This window comes from Haplochromis burtoni, unplaced genomic scaffold, assembly GCF_018398535.1.
Source record: "Haplochromis burtoni strain Fernald_Lab_line unplaced genomic scaffold, NCSU_Asbu1 Contig_41, whole genome shotgun sequence".
NCBI classification, from domain to species: domain Eukaryota; kingdom Metazoa; phylum Chordata; class Actinopteri; order Cichliformes; family Cichlidae; genus Haplochromis; species Haplochromis burtoni.
This window is the reverse complement of record NW_024582402.1, coordinates 1,998,318-2,015,002: the sequence shown is the minus strand read 5'-3', so window position 1 is coordinate 2,015,002 and position 16,685 is coordinate 1,998,318. Positions and strand designations below refer to the sequence as shown.

Here is a 16,685-nt window from a genome sequence, read left to right as displayed (position 1 = left end):
GTAACAATAACTTCCTAATTACAGTTCCCCAGTGTGTGTGTGTGTGTGTGTGTGTGTGTGTGTGTGTGTGTGTGTGTGTGTGTGTGTGTGTGTGTGTCCTGGAAACCCATTCAGACTCCCACACTGAAACCATTTCAGCAGGATTATTTTTAGATCGCTTCATTCACATTCTGCAGCTCCATTTGGTTTTTTAATGTGGGGCACCAATTCTAGATATCCGACACCGACTACTGCATTTATTATTACCGACTGTTGCCTAGCAACAGATAAAAGATTTTAATTCCGGGGGGGGGGGGTTAAAGGAAGAGTCGGGGTGCAAATTAAATCAAGTGAAAAGATGCAGTTAATATCTGCTCTTACCAGAGCCTGTCAACAGTGGGTTAAAGTTTGTACACATATCATTTAAGTGCACCTTGTTCCAGCCCTCTGAACCTTATTTCATGGCAAATCATTATGACTCGGCACAGCCTGGAGAGGAAATGGGGAATTTAAGATGCCTCAGGTTCATACTGGGACAAGCCTGATCCAGACGTCCACATTTCCGCAAAGACCGTGAGGGCAAAGAGCCATCATGCTGTCAGCGTATAAAATGCATGAGAGCAGTCTGACGCAGAGATCTTAAGGCTTTTATAAGAACTTTTCATAAGTCTCACTTCTGCAGGAAAAAGGGAATCACTCACAGCACAAAATGTAGTAATGTTTACTATTCAGGGATTTCACAAACAATGAAAAACAAGAAAAGAAAAAGAAAGGGGGGTAAATTAGCAGACGAGCAATGAACCCTCACATTTAGGTCCTGTCACACGCAGGTATTCTGGTAAACTCAGCTTACATTACATATAAAAAATAAATAAATAAATAAATAAATAAAAAATGGTGCTTAAGGTCACTTAATACAGAGCTTTGGGAAAACTCGCTCCTACTGGCTCGTAAAATCAACATTTTGTCTTACATCATAGAAGGTGTGCTCCTATATTTGTTTTGTTTTTGGCAAACTGGACACCATGATATCATTTGTAGGTCTGGCACACATTTCTACATGCGTAAGTGTGGATGTAGGCTTACAGGAAATCAGAGAATTGCAAGTCTATTAATTTATGATTTTTTTTTTTTTTTAACTGCTGCTTTCCTAACTTTGTTAACTTTATGACTAAAATAAGTTAAAAGGATACCAACGAATTACTTCTTCCTCCACTCTACTCAGGATCCTTTAATAGGCAGTTTGTCTACTGAGTTCCTCTGAATAATAATAATAATAATAATAATAATAATAATAATAATAATATTATTATCATCAATAACAACAACAACAACTTTTAACGAGTATTTAACATGTTTTGTCTTCATCAAGGTCGTGTCAGGTAATTTGTAGTCAAGTCTGGTCCCATTCATATTCATACCATTTTAAAACTACATGAACTCACACTGCACTGCAGCTGCACAGGGCCACAACCACGAGACATGATAGAAAATGTTATAAAACAATGCACACAAATAAAAACCCTGAGACTCACACAATTCCTAAATCGGTGTGGAAATCCTAGGAAATGACAGCAGCTTCCACGATTTGAGTTCACTGATTTGCACAGACACTCCCAAAAGGAAATCACCAAACATGAGCACGATGTCAGGCTGAATGATTGAAGTGAAATAAATGATGTGTGATTACCAAGCTACATTAAACACCACATATCTGATCATTTGTGCGCTGACCTTCACACTGAACCCAAAGCCTTCAGTTTTAGTAACATTAAGACGTGACTGTTTTATTCTTTGCAATATGGGACGGAAAGATTAGCAGTAAGGCCTTTATCAAAACCAACAGTATCTGATAATTGCAAACTGCTGTAACATACTGAATACTTTAAAAGGGCAAGTACTTAATGTGAACTTCGATTTCTATGTGAATGGGATGGAAACAGCAGCGATGATTAAGTATTAATTATTTAGTCACAGGACATTACCTAATATATTTTATCCATACCATTTTACCATTTCCACACAAATCTTTAAAACAACCCATTCTTTCTGAATGTTTGTAAAGGCACAATGAAAGGCTAGGTGCCCGATTTCATACACATGTGACTATAGGACTGAAAACCCCTGAATGCAAGGAGTAAGAGCTCTGGCCCAATACCATTTTCCACATATGGCATTAGCTACTCTGCTTACTTAGCCGCTGGAGGAAACATCCAATGTCTTGTGTATCCTGGATATCGACATTACACAGAAAATTTAAGACTTCCAATGTTATGCAGTTGTTTGGAAATACGAATTTTAAAAAAAGCAAACAAAACCCATGGTTTTGATACTGCAGTGTTTCCATTTTCATTAACTGACCTTCAAAGCCAAAGGAAGGAAGAAAAACTCATTTCTTTCATTAATCATTCACTTTGTGTTATTTATGTGCATTTCTTTAATTTCAGTTCAATGTAAGTATTTATTACATTTGGAAGTTTCCTGATTTCTCTTTGCTGCTCTGTCTGTGTGTGTCTGTGTGAGTGAGAGAGAGAGAGGAAGGAGTGGTGGAGCACAACACAGAACCCAGCAGCAGAGGAAGAACAGAAGCATCAATTGGGCTGAAGACAACTCCTCATTACCGTACAGCAAGTGCAATAAAAGCTTCCCAACAAGTGCTCCAAAGAGAGACAGACGCTAACAAACCCCAGATATCTGTAAGCCTGAGTACTGGCTGACACTCTGTCCTCATGTGAATTTTCAGTAGTTCAGCTGTAATTTTGTGTCAGAGTTTAAATGACACCTCGTAGAGGCAGAGTAACAATTATGAAATGTCCAATTTTCTTCAATACAACAAACTAGAACAATGACACAAAACTAAATGGAGGAGTAAAGCAGTGAACCTCGGGCAAACTGTCTCGGATTTCAGCAAATGCATTTCCCCTTTTTGCTCTTCACATTGACCGTATCCCTGCATGCAACCAAAGCCTGCTCAGACCTGACTGCAAACAAAACTAAGACAACCAAAAACCTTTCCTTGCCGACAGATTCCGCATATAGCATATCTGCTTATGGAGAGTACCCAACTCAAATCATAAGAATTATCTAAGCCCACTCTTACCTGGCACTGTGAAGTCCTGAGTGTATATGATCTCATCCTCCCCATCATAGAGCTCGTCATCATCCTCCTCTGTGTAGCCATGCAGATCTTCTAGATAGGGCACCACCGTCATACTCCGCCAAGGGTCCCTGCTCTCTGCGCTGGCAGGGATGGGTACAGGAGGCTCAGATGGAGGGTGTTTCTTCCGCACCCAGCTGGTAGGGTTATAAGGAGGATGGGATGGTGGTGGTGGTGGTGGTGGTGGGGGGGGGCATGTAGATAACAGATCAGTCTTTTCTTTTTAGTGTAGAGTATAATTTTCCAAACACCTGATAATTCGTATGCTTAGTCACAGAAATACAATCAAAATACTCACTTGTGTTGTCTTATGTTTTGTATGGAAAACCTCTTCACAGGATCATACTCAAGCATGCCTAGATAGGGGGGGGGAGGGAGAACAAAACACAAACACAATGTCAAGGTGAATTTAATCACGATGATCCTGAACAATTTCCTCCACTCACATCTGTTTCCATGGAGCATTTAACAAACTGCTGGGAGGCCACAGTAATGTGGGGAAGGTGAACAGCAGCCAGACAGCAACCTCATTCAAGAACATCAAATAATGAAAGTGATAATCTTATTAATCATTGTATGTCAAAGCATCCTGCACAGCTGAAGAAGTCAATTAAGTACAGTAGAGAGAGAGAGGGGGGAAAAAAGGACTGAGCAACAGCTGTAACAATGTAATGAAGATTTTGTATCTCAATTATCACAATGTGGGCTGAATCTGTGGGAAAAGCGCAGTGTCAGTGTGATAAGGTAGAAGTGATGCAGTGCCTCTCCTACTAATGTAATTGTTTCCTAGTAGGCAGAAAACAGGAGTATGCAGGGTGCTGATAGTAGTGCTGCGCTGGCTGAAAGACACCTTTTTGTGGCTTATTTTAGGCGATGTAATTATGGACCGACTATTTCTCAGGTGCTGCGCCATCACACACACAGACGTCATACCGATGACGGGGGACTGAAGCCCAGTATGTTTTTCAGAAGAAACAAATCAGGGAGTTCTTTTTTCTCTTCATTGTTAAACATTTGATTCCTTTTGACAGAAAAAAACCAAAAATGTTTAAATCGCCTCCATTTGACCCAGAATCATTTTACAGGTATAAGCCCCAGCACTTATACCCGGTGCTTTTTTCCATAAAAGGACAAAGAGCAAAGCTGGATAATATGCTGAAATACAACTTAGCTTTCAGCCTTCATTGAAGGATTTCATTAGTTAGTACAAACATAATCTTCCCAACATTATTCTTGGATTTTATAGGCAGTGAGTTTGGGTTCTTGTAATCGATTCTTTTTCTGTTCCTTCTTTTTTTCCTCCTCCTTTTTTTCTTCTTTTTTTTTTTTATTTATTTATTTGTTTTTAACTGAAGGACTCTTGCCTTTTTTGTTTTGTTTTTTTAAACAAGGGGCAGAAGCATTGCAGTATTTCACTCGGGAAAAACAATGCCCGACTGTGAAGTGCTTAGTATTCTGCTGCTGGCTCCAGATCAATGGAAACTACGTCAACAGCTGGAGGGATTTCTACAGTTTGGTGGAAGCCTGGCATGCTGAGAAGCCACAGTGACTTCCAGTGTCACAGCACCACCTACTGGGTGCACACAGAAAAGATCACAGTGAAACTGCTTGACATTTGAGTGATTTATTACCCACTAGACTGCTGGTTTTTCTATCCCATATTCTCCTGTTCACCAATCCTAGCAGTCTAGAGGATGTTTTCATATATGATTAATAAGCATGACAAAAAACATCTACTGTTAACGCTATGATCTTTAATGGATTCATTGTGCCCTAAACTGTAAATCCACTGCCTTTTATTTCAGCCTACACCTAAAGACTGACAGGCATAAAGGACTGAAAATAAATGTCAGTTTTTTTTAAGTGTGACTCATTTTGCATTTCATGAAAATTGAGCTAAATCTAAGATAATGTATAGAAAACAAACACTGTAGTTTTGTATAAGGAGGGAAGCAACCTAAGAAACAAAATAATATATAAACCTGATGCATGCCTCATCTTGCAAACCATCTGGTGTACCGTCCTCAGTGGACAGCGGTTACAGCAAAACACCTGACTGCTAGGTGGTTAGTTTTGTGATGACGTTAAACAGCTGCAAGTAATTTTAATTTTAGAAGGGGGCACACCATCTGAGACTTTAAACAAACATCTATAGCAAACTTAATGTGTCACAAGTAACAGCCAGTTTTGTATCTTTACTTCGCAGCTCCTCCTGCTTCTCCTGGTTGGATCCATGCATTGGATTTGGCACAGTTTTTACACTGGATGCTCTTCCTAAAGCAATCCTATTTATCCAGGCTTGGGTCTGGCACAGAGAGTACACTGGTCTGTGTCTCCGTTTGAGCTCAAATAAGGGATCTTTCATGTGTTAACCACTTCATCGTAAAGCCACAGATTGAGAATAAGAGGGTCTTCATAGGAATCAGTAAACAAGGTACATCAAAAAGGTTGTTTTTTTTTTATTTATTTATATATATATATAAATATATATATATATATATATATATACTATATATATATATATATATATATATATGTATATATATATATATATATATATATATATATATATATATATATATATATATATTATATATATATATATATATATAATATATAATATATATATATATATAATATATATATAATAGGCCTTTTTGATAGGCACTGTATATTGACACCTCTAAAATACTAAGAACACCTATCAATAACTGTGAATATGGTAATATTTCCAGTCCAACAAACACTCAATGCTGACTTTCACTTTAAATCTGTGTGCACACAGGGAATGAAACACCACTCTCAGGTGCTGTTCAGCATTTGCAAGGAGGCGACAGACCACTGAATTGGCAAAACAAAATGCCAAAATTCATGCAGAAAATATAAACACTTTGGCTTCGAACAACACCAACCTCGCAGCAGGTCCGACAGGAGAGGTCCACACTCCTCAGGAATAGTGTACTCTCCTTTTCCAATGTTCTCAAATAGCTTATAGATGTTGTCCCCCTCAAATGGATACAGACTTGTTGTAATGTTATATCTGATTGAAAGGAAGCAAGAGTCAGAAAGAGTCAAGGACAGAATTTAGAGCTTTATGTGGATAAATGCATGACAAGTACGCAGAGTGCCGCTCACAGTGTTACTCCAGCAGACCAAATGTCCACTTTAAACCCTGAAAAGGTGTCCAGTCCATTGGCAATTTCTGGAGGCTGAAAGGCTGGAGAGCCCTGACTAGTACGACACGTGTCATCCTCTGCAAATGGGTGAAGGGCCTGAGGAAAAACAGCAAGTAAGAAATTATTTTTTGTTCCTGTATACATTTCAATGCAAATAATTATAAACTTAACACCTTTAAAGGACCAACATAAGGAACAAACACAAGCACAAGGAATTAAAGTCATACACAAAGTCTATACAAAGAAATGCCAGCCCTTTTCTTCTAATCAAGAGTAAGAATTCAGAGTTTACGGAACTCTGGCAGGCAATGCTTACCTCTGCTACTCCCAGGTCGGAGATTTTAAGCGAGCCATCTGTGGTCAGCAGCAGATTCCCTGGTTTAATGTCTTTGTGAACTATTCCCTGGCTGTGCAAATATTCAAGGCCATCTAAGAGTTGGCAAAAGTACCTACAAGAAGCATCAACCAGAGGGAATTTATGGACACATTTAAAACCAGCCAAAGTCAATCACAGTAGAAGAAACTTATTATTTCTGTGGTTAGATAAAGCTGCATCACATTTTGCTTCAGCGGCTTTCCAGCAGTGACCCGACATTCACACAGTCTATGGTCAGCAATTTTAATGGTAGAGGCCCTGAAGTCTCCGATCTAAACTTAGGTTTGGAGCAGCGGCTGCAGAGAGGCTCAGACTAAATATAGCAGAGAGACTCAGGGATAGAGGGAGCAGAGAGGAGAAGTAAGAGGAAGACTTACCCGTGAGCTTGAAATACTGGAAACCTTTTCTCTGGGACGCTATCCAGCATTTCTTGCATCCCACAAACGCAATACTCCATCACCATATACGTAAGTCAGGAGTCAAGAGAATTTACCAAACCAAACAAACACATTTTTTACAATTATGAACCAACTATAAAATCGGGACAAGTGCAGAACATAAATAGAACTTGGGTACAGAAATAACCAACTGTAAAACAGACCGTCTATAATAATTAATGTCAAAAATCAACATATGTTTATTCAGTAGGTAAAAGATATATTTTCTGCTTCTCTTCATTGTAAAGAACGTCCACCAACTGAATCACATTCTTGTGTTGGAGTCTTCTTAGCAGCTGAATCTCCCTATAAATGAACATACAGAGAAAAGACATGAAAATGCATCCACTTGCTTACTTAATGAGAGAAATTTTCTATTAGTATCATTTTCTACTGGGCCATGTTAGCTGCATAATGTAGGTTAAAGGCTGGGTACCGTACATCTGCACACTGGCTTCAGTGAGTGACTGTACAGCATGGCCACAACTGTATTATTAGTTTCATTACTTTCTAATAACCTGCTAAACAATGCGAGAACTGGTGAAAAATCTAGTTGTTTCACTACATAATGCGTAACAGGTTTATGATTTACTCTATACAGACAGTCAAATTTAAATTCATCATGTGATTTAGTTCTTAATGAAAAACATTGAATTAAGAGAAAACACATTTAAGACCGACTAATAGAAGAGGATGAGCAGAGTTGCAAGGACACCGTGTTATCAGCTGAAACAGACTTCTGATGGCCATGGGTAACAGTGCTGTCTGACATTTGCTGCTACGAACTTTAACAGAACACCATGCAGAAAAGGACGCTTGGTGAAATATAGAGTTGCTGTCATCACAGTTTGCCCAGCAGAGCGGCTAAAGCCCTGACATTTACAATGCTCAGTATAGGCTAAAGCACCAGCAGCAGAGCAGATACAGTTAGGCTTTTTTTGGACAGTTGCACATTTTTCTTTGTAGCTATGACTATGTAACTGGGATTATGAATAAAATGAATAATAAAAATAATGAAAATTTCTATAATTTCTAAACTATTAGTGCCTGCTAAACAATGGATTGTTAAATTCTGACATGTGTCATACTGTTCGATTGTTTGTTAATGAGACCCTAACAAATATGCACCCACCAAAAACAGTGCAGCAGTAGCAACTCCATTCTTACTATAAAGACAGATAACCTGACAGTTTACTTTGCTGCCCAAAGAGGAGATGTTCAAATCACCAGCATGGCAAAACCCCTGGAGACTGAACATTAATCAGCGAGCCATGAAAGGGAACGCTAATGAATCTGGATCGTAAGAGGGGGGGAGAGAAAAAAACAAAAAAAAACAAAAAAAAAGCACAAACCACAGACTTTCCAGGGGTAATATCCAGATGCTCCCACAGGAAATATTGAGGGCTTGCTTTACAATTACAGGAAGGAATCTAAAATCAAGTATCATTTTGTATTTTTGCACATTTCGCTGAGCATCACGATATATTATTTGCACTCATAACAAGACAACTTGTATTGGTTATAATTCAAAGCAGTTAGCATAACTATGAATGAAATGCTGCTTACTTCTCTGTAATATTTTTTCATATATAGTGAAGACCAGTTTGTTTAACTGCCATTTATGTTACATAATGCAGTAGAGGTAAACAGGGTAAAAAAAACAAAACAAAACAAAAAAAACAACAACATTTTTTTGATTGTTGAATAAGATTCTCCGCCTGCTTCTCTTGATACTACTTGATACTGCATCACACAATAACAAGTCAAAGCCATAAAGGAGGGCTGCCTAAAATAAATAACACTCTTCAGTCCCTTCAGAGCTGAGACATCATCTGTGCTCTCACAAAATACACACTTCAGAGCTTTTCTGGCCGTCGTCACCCTGCAGTGTATGAGCTGCGTCAGTCCTTCGTCTTAAACACAACCCCCCCTACTGACAAATGGATATTCAGGGGCTAGTCAGCCTCTCGCTTTCACACACAGACACACAAGCGGTTACTGCTGCATCACTGCACTGGCAGAAAGACTAAAAAGCTCACCCACATGTAGAACAGAGCAACATTAAAATATCGAGTCTAAAACTGGCTACTAAATGATGTACAGATGTGTGAACTGTAGGAAATCACAGTGCATTAATAACAGAGCTCATTTCCATAAAAAGTGAATCATGAAATGGAGGCAGGACTGTTGCTTAAGGCACACTGACTGCTGCAGTCCATCCACAGTCTGAGTTCAAATGTGCACCGATGGACCTCGTGCATTCGAGGCCTGCAATCCGCAGAGCTTAGTGATATGGCAGTGACTCAGGCACACAGCACCAACATAAACAGCTGATCAAAATCTGCATCTCCACTGTGCGTGCCCGTGTGTGTGTGTGTGAGCCTGTCATTCCAAATGTGGGAAGGGCATTCTTGGCGTGTTACCATAGGAACAGAAGTAGCATTGCTCAATCAAAGCAAGCATAAGCATGCTTGTCCCTATAGCAACACTTTAAAAGCAGGAAGTGTTAGGCACACAGGAATGCTCAACAGTGGCTGAATAGAGAGGCTGGGGGCTACTATGACACCCAAGCACAGACAGGCATTCACAGGCTCGGGAATACAGCTTCCTCAGGCTGGAAAACGTAAGGCAAACACCAAGTGGGAGGGGTGTACAAGAAGAAAAAGTACAAGGGGGAAAAAGCAAAGGGAAAACAATTTCACACATCAAGAGACACTGCTATGGCCCCATTAACAAAGTGACAGAACCATGTACTATTGCAGCCTATAAATATAACCAAAGAAATCTAAAATAAGAAAGTGAGAACTGGCTTTAGATGAGCTACATTGTAACTCAGGAAAAGATACACCAGCATGCAAAGAAAGCAGTTGAGGCTGATGAAGACCTGCTTCGTGAAGCTGTGTGATATTTTAACACACCTGTTCAATCTGAAGCTCTCAAGGCTGTGGAAAATGCCTGGCTTGGTTCCCGTTCCAAAAAGTCATCTCACCAACCACAATGACTACAGACCTGTAATGGTCCCCTCACATGTCATTAAGGGTGTTTTCACACCTATAGCTTGTTTACTCTGGTCTCAAACAGTTGATGAGCTTGTAAACTGTAGCTTTTCCTTGTGGTTTGATTTCACACACAGAAAAAATTCTGTGTGAACCAAACTGCGTAACTACAAACCCTTTATAAGGAATTCACATCGTTTAGCTGTTGGATGTATAGTCTTAGGTTTGTGTAGAAGCTGCTGTGTAATTTCCTGCAAATAATTAATAAGGATCTAACTATTTATCTAAAAAAAGAATGTGGTGCAAGAGTTTAGGCATTTTAACAGATCTTAGCTCTTGGATAACTTTTACCAAGATCTATGAGCTTAATTAGCATGCCAGGGGTATTACTTGTTCACATTTAGGTCCAGAATATACTCTATTCCGGACACAGACAGCTGAAGACCTGACGGCTGGTGGCTCATACTTCTTTTTAAGTTTCCTTTAAGTCCACTGCTTGGGGTGCTCGTGGCTCAAGAGTTGGGAGTTCGCCTTGTAATCGGAAGGTTGCCAGTTCGAGCCCCGGCTTGGACAGTCTTGGTCGTTGTGTCCTTGGGCAAGACACTTCACCCGTTGCCTACTGGTGGTGGTCAGAGGGCCCGGTGGCGCCAGTGTCCGGCAGCCTCGCCTCTGTCAGTGCGCCCCAGGGTGGCTGTGGCTACAATGTAGCTTGCCATCACCAGTGTGTGAATGTGTGCGTGGATGACTGAATGTAGTGTAAAGCGCTATACAAATACAGGCCATTTACCATTTAGTCTGTGCATTGTAATGAAAATTCCCAGCTGACAAGTCTGCATGGTCACAAAACAAACACCTCAGAAAGAGGAAAGATCTGAAAGACCAAGAAAAGGCTAAAAAACAACCTATTGTAGGATTGCTAGTTAGGCTAGCAAAAGCTGCGTTAGACCTTCAGAAAACCTAGATAAAGTAGTGGTGTACTTGAACAAATGTGACCTTCATGGAAGAGTCAATAAAAAAAAAGAAAAACATTTCCTGTGACCTCAACATGAAACTCAGCAGAAGTTTGAAAATGAAATAAACAAGCCTGATGTATTTTGGAAACAAGTCCTGTGAACTGATGAAGTTAAACCAGACCGTTTGTAGTGCAAAGGGCAAAAGGTACATGTGGAGGAAAAGCGCTGAACATTTTTATGACACGAACCCTTCACCCACTGCTTAGTTTGGTGGCAGACGATGGCCATGGAGAAGATTTTTCTGGCAATAAAACAAAACAATGAATTCTATGAAATACCGCCAAACTTCTAGAAGGAAACAACACACCATGTATAAGGCAGCTGAAGATGAATAGGGGAGACCTTAAAATACACTGTGGATTACAACAGGAACTGCAAGATTAAGGTTTGGACATGGTGCTCACAGATGCCCGATATAAAAAAAACAAAACAAAACAAAAACAAACCCCCCAAAACAAAACGAGCATGGATATTAAATGAACTCTGCATGCAAGAAAGCTCATAAATCTCACATAACTGGAAGCCTTTTGCAGGAAAATTTCCCAAACTCTCTCTAACAGCATTCTAAACACTCAAAAAAACAAACAAAATAACCCAAAACCCTTTAAGTTGTAATACTAGCCTGAGAAGATGTTACAAAGTACTGACTGTGTATCTATTTTTATAAGATTTGCACATGTGGACAAACCGGTTTTCACCATTCTGCTTTGAACAAACTTTTCAAAGTTTATCAGGGGAGACAGGCCACAGACTTGGGACTGGACTCAGGCCTGGACGTGACCACTCAAAAATAAAACTTAAAAAAGGAAAATGAGTCCGTGTCTTAATAGAAAATAAATGTCTCACAAGTTACATTTATTTTGCCAACAGTTGGTTTTCTAAGGATTTCAAATTTTGCATTTTCATTTTAACCTCTACCATCACTTCTGGTCAGCTTGTGTGTTTTGTTTTGTTTTTTCCCCCAGCCATCATTGACTTAGTGACCTTTACACAAGGACTTACCCTAGTAAGATACTGAAACTCTAAAAAGGCTCTTGTAACATTTTCCTTATCGGGACTTTTACGTAACACTGAAGATTTGCACACAATACTTTTTTTATGATGATTTTCTTCCTCCAGAAAATCAACACCAGTAACTGGACTTTGCATTTGTAGGTGTATTTAATTTGTTGTACTTTGATTACAAGTCACAAGCGCTAATTACCAACACTACACCCCAGAGCCAGTAATGGGGTAGGGAATGCTAATTTATTGTTTTCTGGTTCTCTGCTGACATTAAAACAGACTTTGTCTTAGTGGTGTTGTTAAATATTCCCACTCATACCATCGAAGACTCGACAGTGCAAAATAATAAATAAAAATCGAGCAGAAATAAATAAGTATTAACAACATTGAGGTGAACCGTGATAAATGGTGAATTGAGCAGACTGCATTCTCAAACTGCATCTTAGTGCAAAGGCAGCACTATGGGTGAACAGAGCCAGTGAAGATACTAACAGCTGAGACTACAGCTGCTGCAAGGCTCTTTTATTCCCAGCAAACTAAAATGCAGCTTTAGATTATAAAGCACAGTTTTCTAGGACAAAATTTGTTTAAATGTTAGATAAAACACGCCATTGCAATACCAACAAAATGATTCTAACTGAGCTTACGGGCTTTTCATTGCTCTGCTGCTGTTGTGACTGTGGCCTAAAAAAAACCCCCAAACAAACAAACAAAAAACCCCCCACATTATCTTGCAGCTACTTTCTGTCTGGGTGAACTTGCTCTGACAGTTTTCTAAGGCTTACTCTATAATTAGCACAGGCCCAAGGCTGGAGTGATATTTAATAATACTGCTGTGATTAAAACTGCCGATGCTCATCAAGAAATGTGGGATGCAAAAAAAGAAAGAAAAGAAAAGAAAAAAAGAACACACAGACATGACAGCTAAATCACAGAGGCAGTGAGACAAAGGAAACAGAGCCCCAAGAACAGAAAACAATTACACAGTTACTAGAAATCCATCTACTACTCACAAACAAAAACAAGACACGTTACTGGTTTGTATAAGTAATATTTGATGACATATTTTTTTTCCTCTGTGCATGTTGTGTAGATGCACTGGAATTAAATAACCGCTTTATCAAATGGATAAGTGAAGATCTGAGCTGAAGACACCGTTTTTTTTCCCCATCACAGGGGGGGATTGCGAACAAAAAACTAAGCATTAACAGAGTACGTTGATGAAAGTAATCAGGTTTCATGTTTATGTGACTACTGCAAAAAGCTGACAATGACCTATTGATGTGCATCTAAAAATCGCTGAATGCAGCATCCTCATGCAGCCTTTGGCTGTCTCCTTCACATTTTAGCAAAAATACACAACCATTTCCTGCAGTTTTTTCCCCCTATTAGATAAAAACAGATACACACATTTGTGCATCGCTAATAAATCACTCTTCTCTTTTTTATGGCTAGGTGTAGAAAGTCATCATTTAGGCCAGATCTGCAAGTTGGCCTTCCATCTACGGATGGTGTTTGGCATATGTGTGTGCACGCCAGCTTTGACTGGGAGGTACCATTAGTGCAGCGACACAAATGCTATTGATATTACCGATATAATTCTACTATTATTGACTTTGTTCATATAAATGACAGATGGATTACCCACCGCAATGATCAACGACTCTTACATTTTAATGGCTGCACAAGCACAACCTCACTCTCAGGATTCAAGAGTGATGCTGACTATGTAAAATTATCTTTGCTATGTCAATTGCTGGACAGGTTTGGCTTTGTTAAGTGAGAAAAATAACTGTGTATTGAAATTAAATGTCTCAAACATATTACAGTATTCTGGTGTTTGGATTGAAACTAAGGCTTTGTGTCTGCCTTTTTCCCTTATCAGTTATGATCGGTAGGTTTCAAGTACAATATCAGGTTTTTCATTTTAAAAATACAAATTAGGAGTTGTACACGTTTCGGAAAGGGAGCTGCATTTTTTTGAAAGGCTATGGCACACATTAAAACTCATAAGAAACTGATTTTACTGTTGGCAGGCTAAATTAATTTTCTGTGTAGTGACTAAAATTAATTATATTTTGATCATACACTGCAGACATGCCACCTAGTTTTACCTAGTACAACCAACTAAAAAGACCTTTCAAGAGGCATGTGTGAAACAAGATAAAACACAAATTGGGAAACACTCACTTTTTCACATTGGCTTCTCCATTGGGAATCCTCCTAAGCTTCTTCTTCTTCAGTATCTTGACAGCCCTACGACAAAGAGTCTCTGAGTCCAGCATTTCTTTCACCTTGCCATAAGATCCTTCCCCGAGTAGATCCCCCATCAAGTACTTTCCTATCAGCTTTGCCCTCTTCCTCCGAGGCTGGTAGATCACCTCTGTAGAGTCAATGCGGTGAATAAAAGTATCCATCTCCATCAGTTCATTTTCATTTAGATAGTCAGACAGGTGAGGCAACTCGCTGGCACTCATGATTGACAGCTTGTACTTCCAGTGAAGGAAACGGTTTGCAAATAGCTATGACTGCTGCTGTGAAGTAACCCACTGGTAACCTTTCAGCACCGAGGTGAGTATTTTAATTCTGCAGGATGAGTTACAAAATACTGAACATTGGAGCGGGAGTAATCAGGCCTGAGAGTTAAGGGGAGGAGGTGGGTGATCAGGCCCAATTTGTAAACTTTTTCACTCAAGAGGGGCAAAAAGGGGCTAAAAACCCTTGGAGTCCAGTACCGAGTTAGTGCTTTATACTGTGCATTTTAACTACATCTACAACAAGTGCGGTTGAACAGAAAACTGGAAAAAAAAAGCGATACTACAACGTTTTTCTTCTCTTTCACCAATCACCTCAGAATTAATACCATACAGTCTTAAGCAGAGGCAACCAGTCTTGATTCAAGGCCACGCAGCACAGCATTTCTGTCAAGGGTCCATGCTGGATATCAGAGTTTTCTCAGGGTACATAAGTGTTTATAGCTGGATTGGATCCAAGCACAGATCTACAGCCAGAGCATGCAGCAGTATCAGTCCAATCTCTGCTATCAGTGGGGCTCCTGGAGATCGACTCCAATGTCCAATGTGTTGAACTGTCCTCAGGTGTCCTCCATGTCACCGCGGTTTTTACTGCCCGGTGCCTGAAAATATGAGTAATTTAAACATTAATAAAAACATAAACATAAGTTAGCCATCTTTGGTAAACAATCGACAACACATCAACACCTAACCACCTTGAAATCCCGTGGTCAAAAAACAAAACAAAAGTCACCAGGTTATTCTTTCTATATGCAAACATAACAACCTCATATATATGTAAGGATTGTAGTTTACAAGTTCTTAAGCCGGAATAAATATTTTAAGTGTCAACTGTTGGCTAGCTGGTAAGCTAGTGCAGCAAGTCTGCTTGAATGAACTAGCCTGAAATGCCACTTTGCGGTCCGTCGGTAAGCACACATTCAGCAAGCATAGTAGGTTTCATCTCAGAGACATGCTTAAAAACAACAGACAGCAATTTAATTTGACAGTGAACTGACAGAGAACAGCTGGTAGGTGGGGGGATAACCGAAACGTCGTCATCCAACTGGAGCTAACGGTGGCTGTGCACCTCCAGTACTAGCTAGCCAACTTTGCCTGACGTTTGTATTTAGCGTTAGCCAACTTCACCTCCTTTACCGGTGGAAGCGGAGGCAATAATGGGGACACACATTGTTCTCTAAAGACAAAGCATTACGCTTAGCCGACAACAGAGACACCATCTTCTACACTCAGAAGAAACGCACCAGATAAATTCAGCTAACGCAAGCTAACCGGAGTTGCGTTGGATGCCAATGTAAATAGCGAGCTAGCTGGTTAACAAGCTAACTAACTCCCGGTACCGGGTCTCACCTAGATCCAAATGAACCTCCTTTTCGCTGCAAGATTTGTCCTCTGTTGTGAGTCCGTCCCCAATGAATAAATCATTTAACTTTAGTCTGACAAAATCTCAGTGATATATATATTTTTCCCCCTGACTCTTCGTGTTACTCTTGCTTCTCAGGTTGTCGCCATCTTGTTTACCTACCCCCCCCACCCCCTACTCGCAGGGACAGCCCATAGGTTAATGCGTCAAATCAAAGTTTCCCCCCCCCCAAACAATGTAGAGGAATGTCAACAACAGGGGAGTTTAATACAACAACTGTAATCTTTCTCATTTCACTTTTAATAAGGGATTTTACCCCATTGTTATCTGTGATCATTTATATTTCCCAGGAGGAGAGTATATTCTCGGCAACTGTAGTTCATTTTTCTCAAGCACTGATTACAAGAAAGAGAAATTGTTAACTGAGACAATGAATTAACCAATTAAATATCCAATTATTCCAACTAAAAAAATGTCAATCATTACTTGTTTCATCTTCTCAAATGTCAGGATTTATTTGCCTTCAAGATAAATAATTTAAGTATATTGTCAAAAGCTATTTTACATCCCTATCACAATTCTCATAAATTTTAAGAGATCAAAAGATTAATGGATTATAATAATTGCACCCACTAATATCTGTCTTAAG

General features: G+C 39.5%; 1 protein-coding gene across 2 annotated transcripts in view; it reads right to left on the bottom strand.

Moving 5' to 3' along the window:
- The window catches only part of stk11 (serine/threonine kinase 11), a 19,213-nt gene extending 2,991 nt beyond the window's left edge, over positions 1–16,222 (bottom strand). The window contains exons 1-9 of one of the 2 annotated variants that reach the window (XM_005920490.3): positions 16,024–16,222; positions 14,330–15,275; positions 7,348–7,431; positions 7,066–7,155; positions 6,629–6,761; positions 6,272–6,408; positions 6,049–6,176; positions 3,435–3,492; positions 3,080–3,273 (exon numbers count right to left, since the gene is read on the bottom strand). In XM_005920490.3, coding sequence (XP_005920552.1) covers positions 3,080–3,273; positions 3,435–3,492; positions 6,049–6,176; positions 6,272–6,408; positions 6,629–6,761; positions 7,066–7,155; positions 7,348–7,431; positions 14,330–14,616 — 1,111 coding nt within the window. In that variant the 5' untranslated portion in view covers positions 14,617–15,275; positions 16,024–16,222. The other variant, XM_005920491.3, reaches the window with a different exon arrangement.
- Between the last annotated feature and the right edge of the window lie 463 nt (positions 16,223–16,685).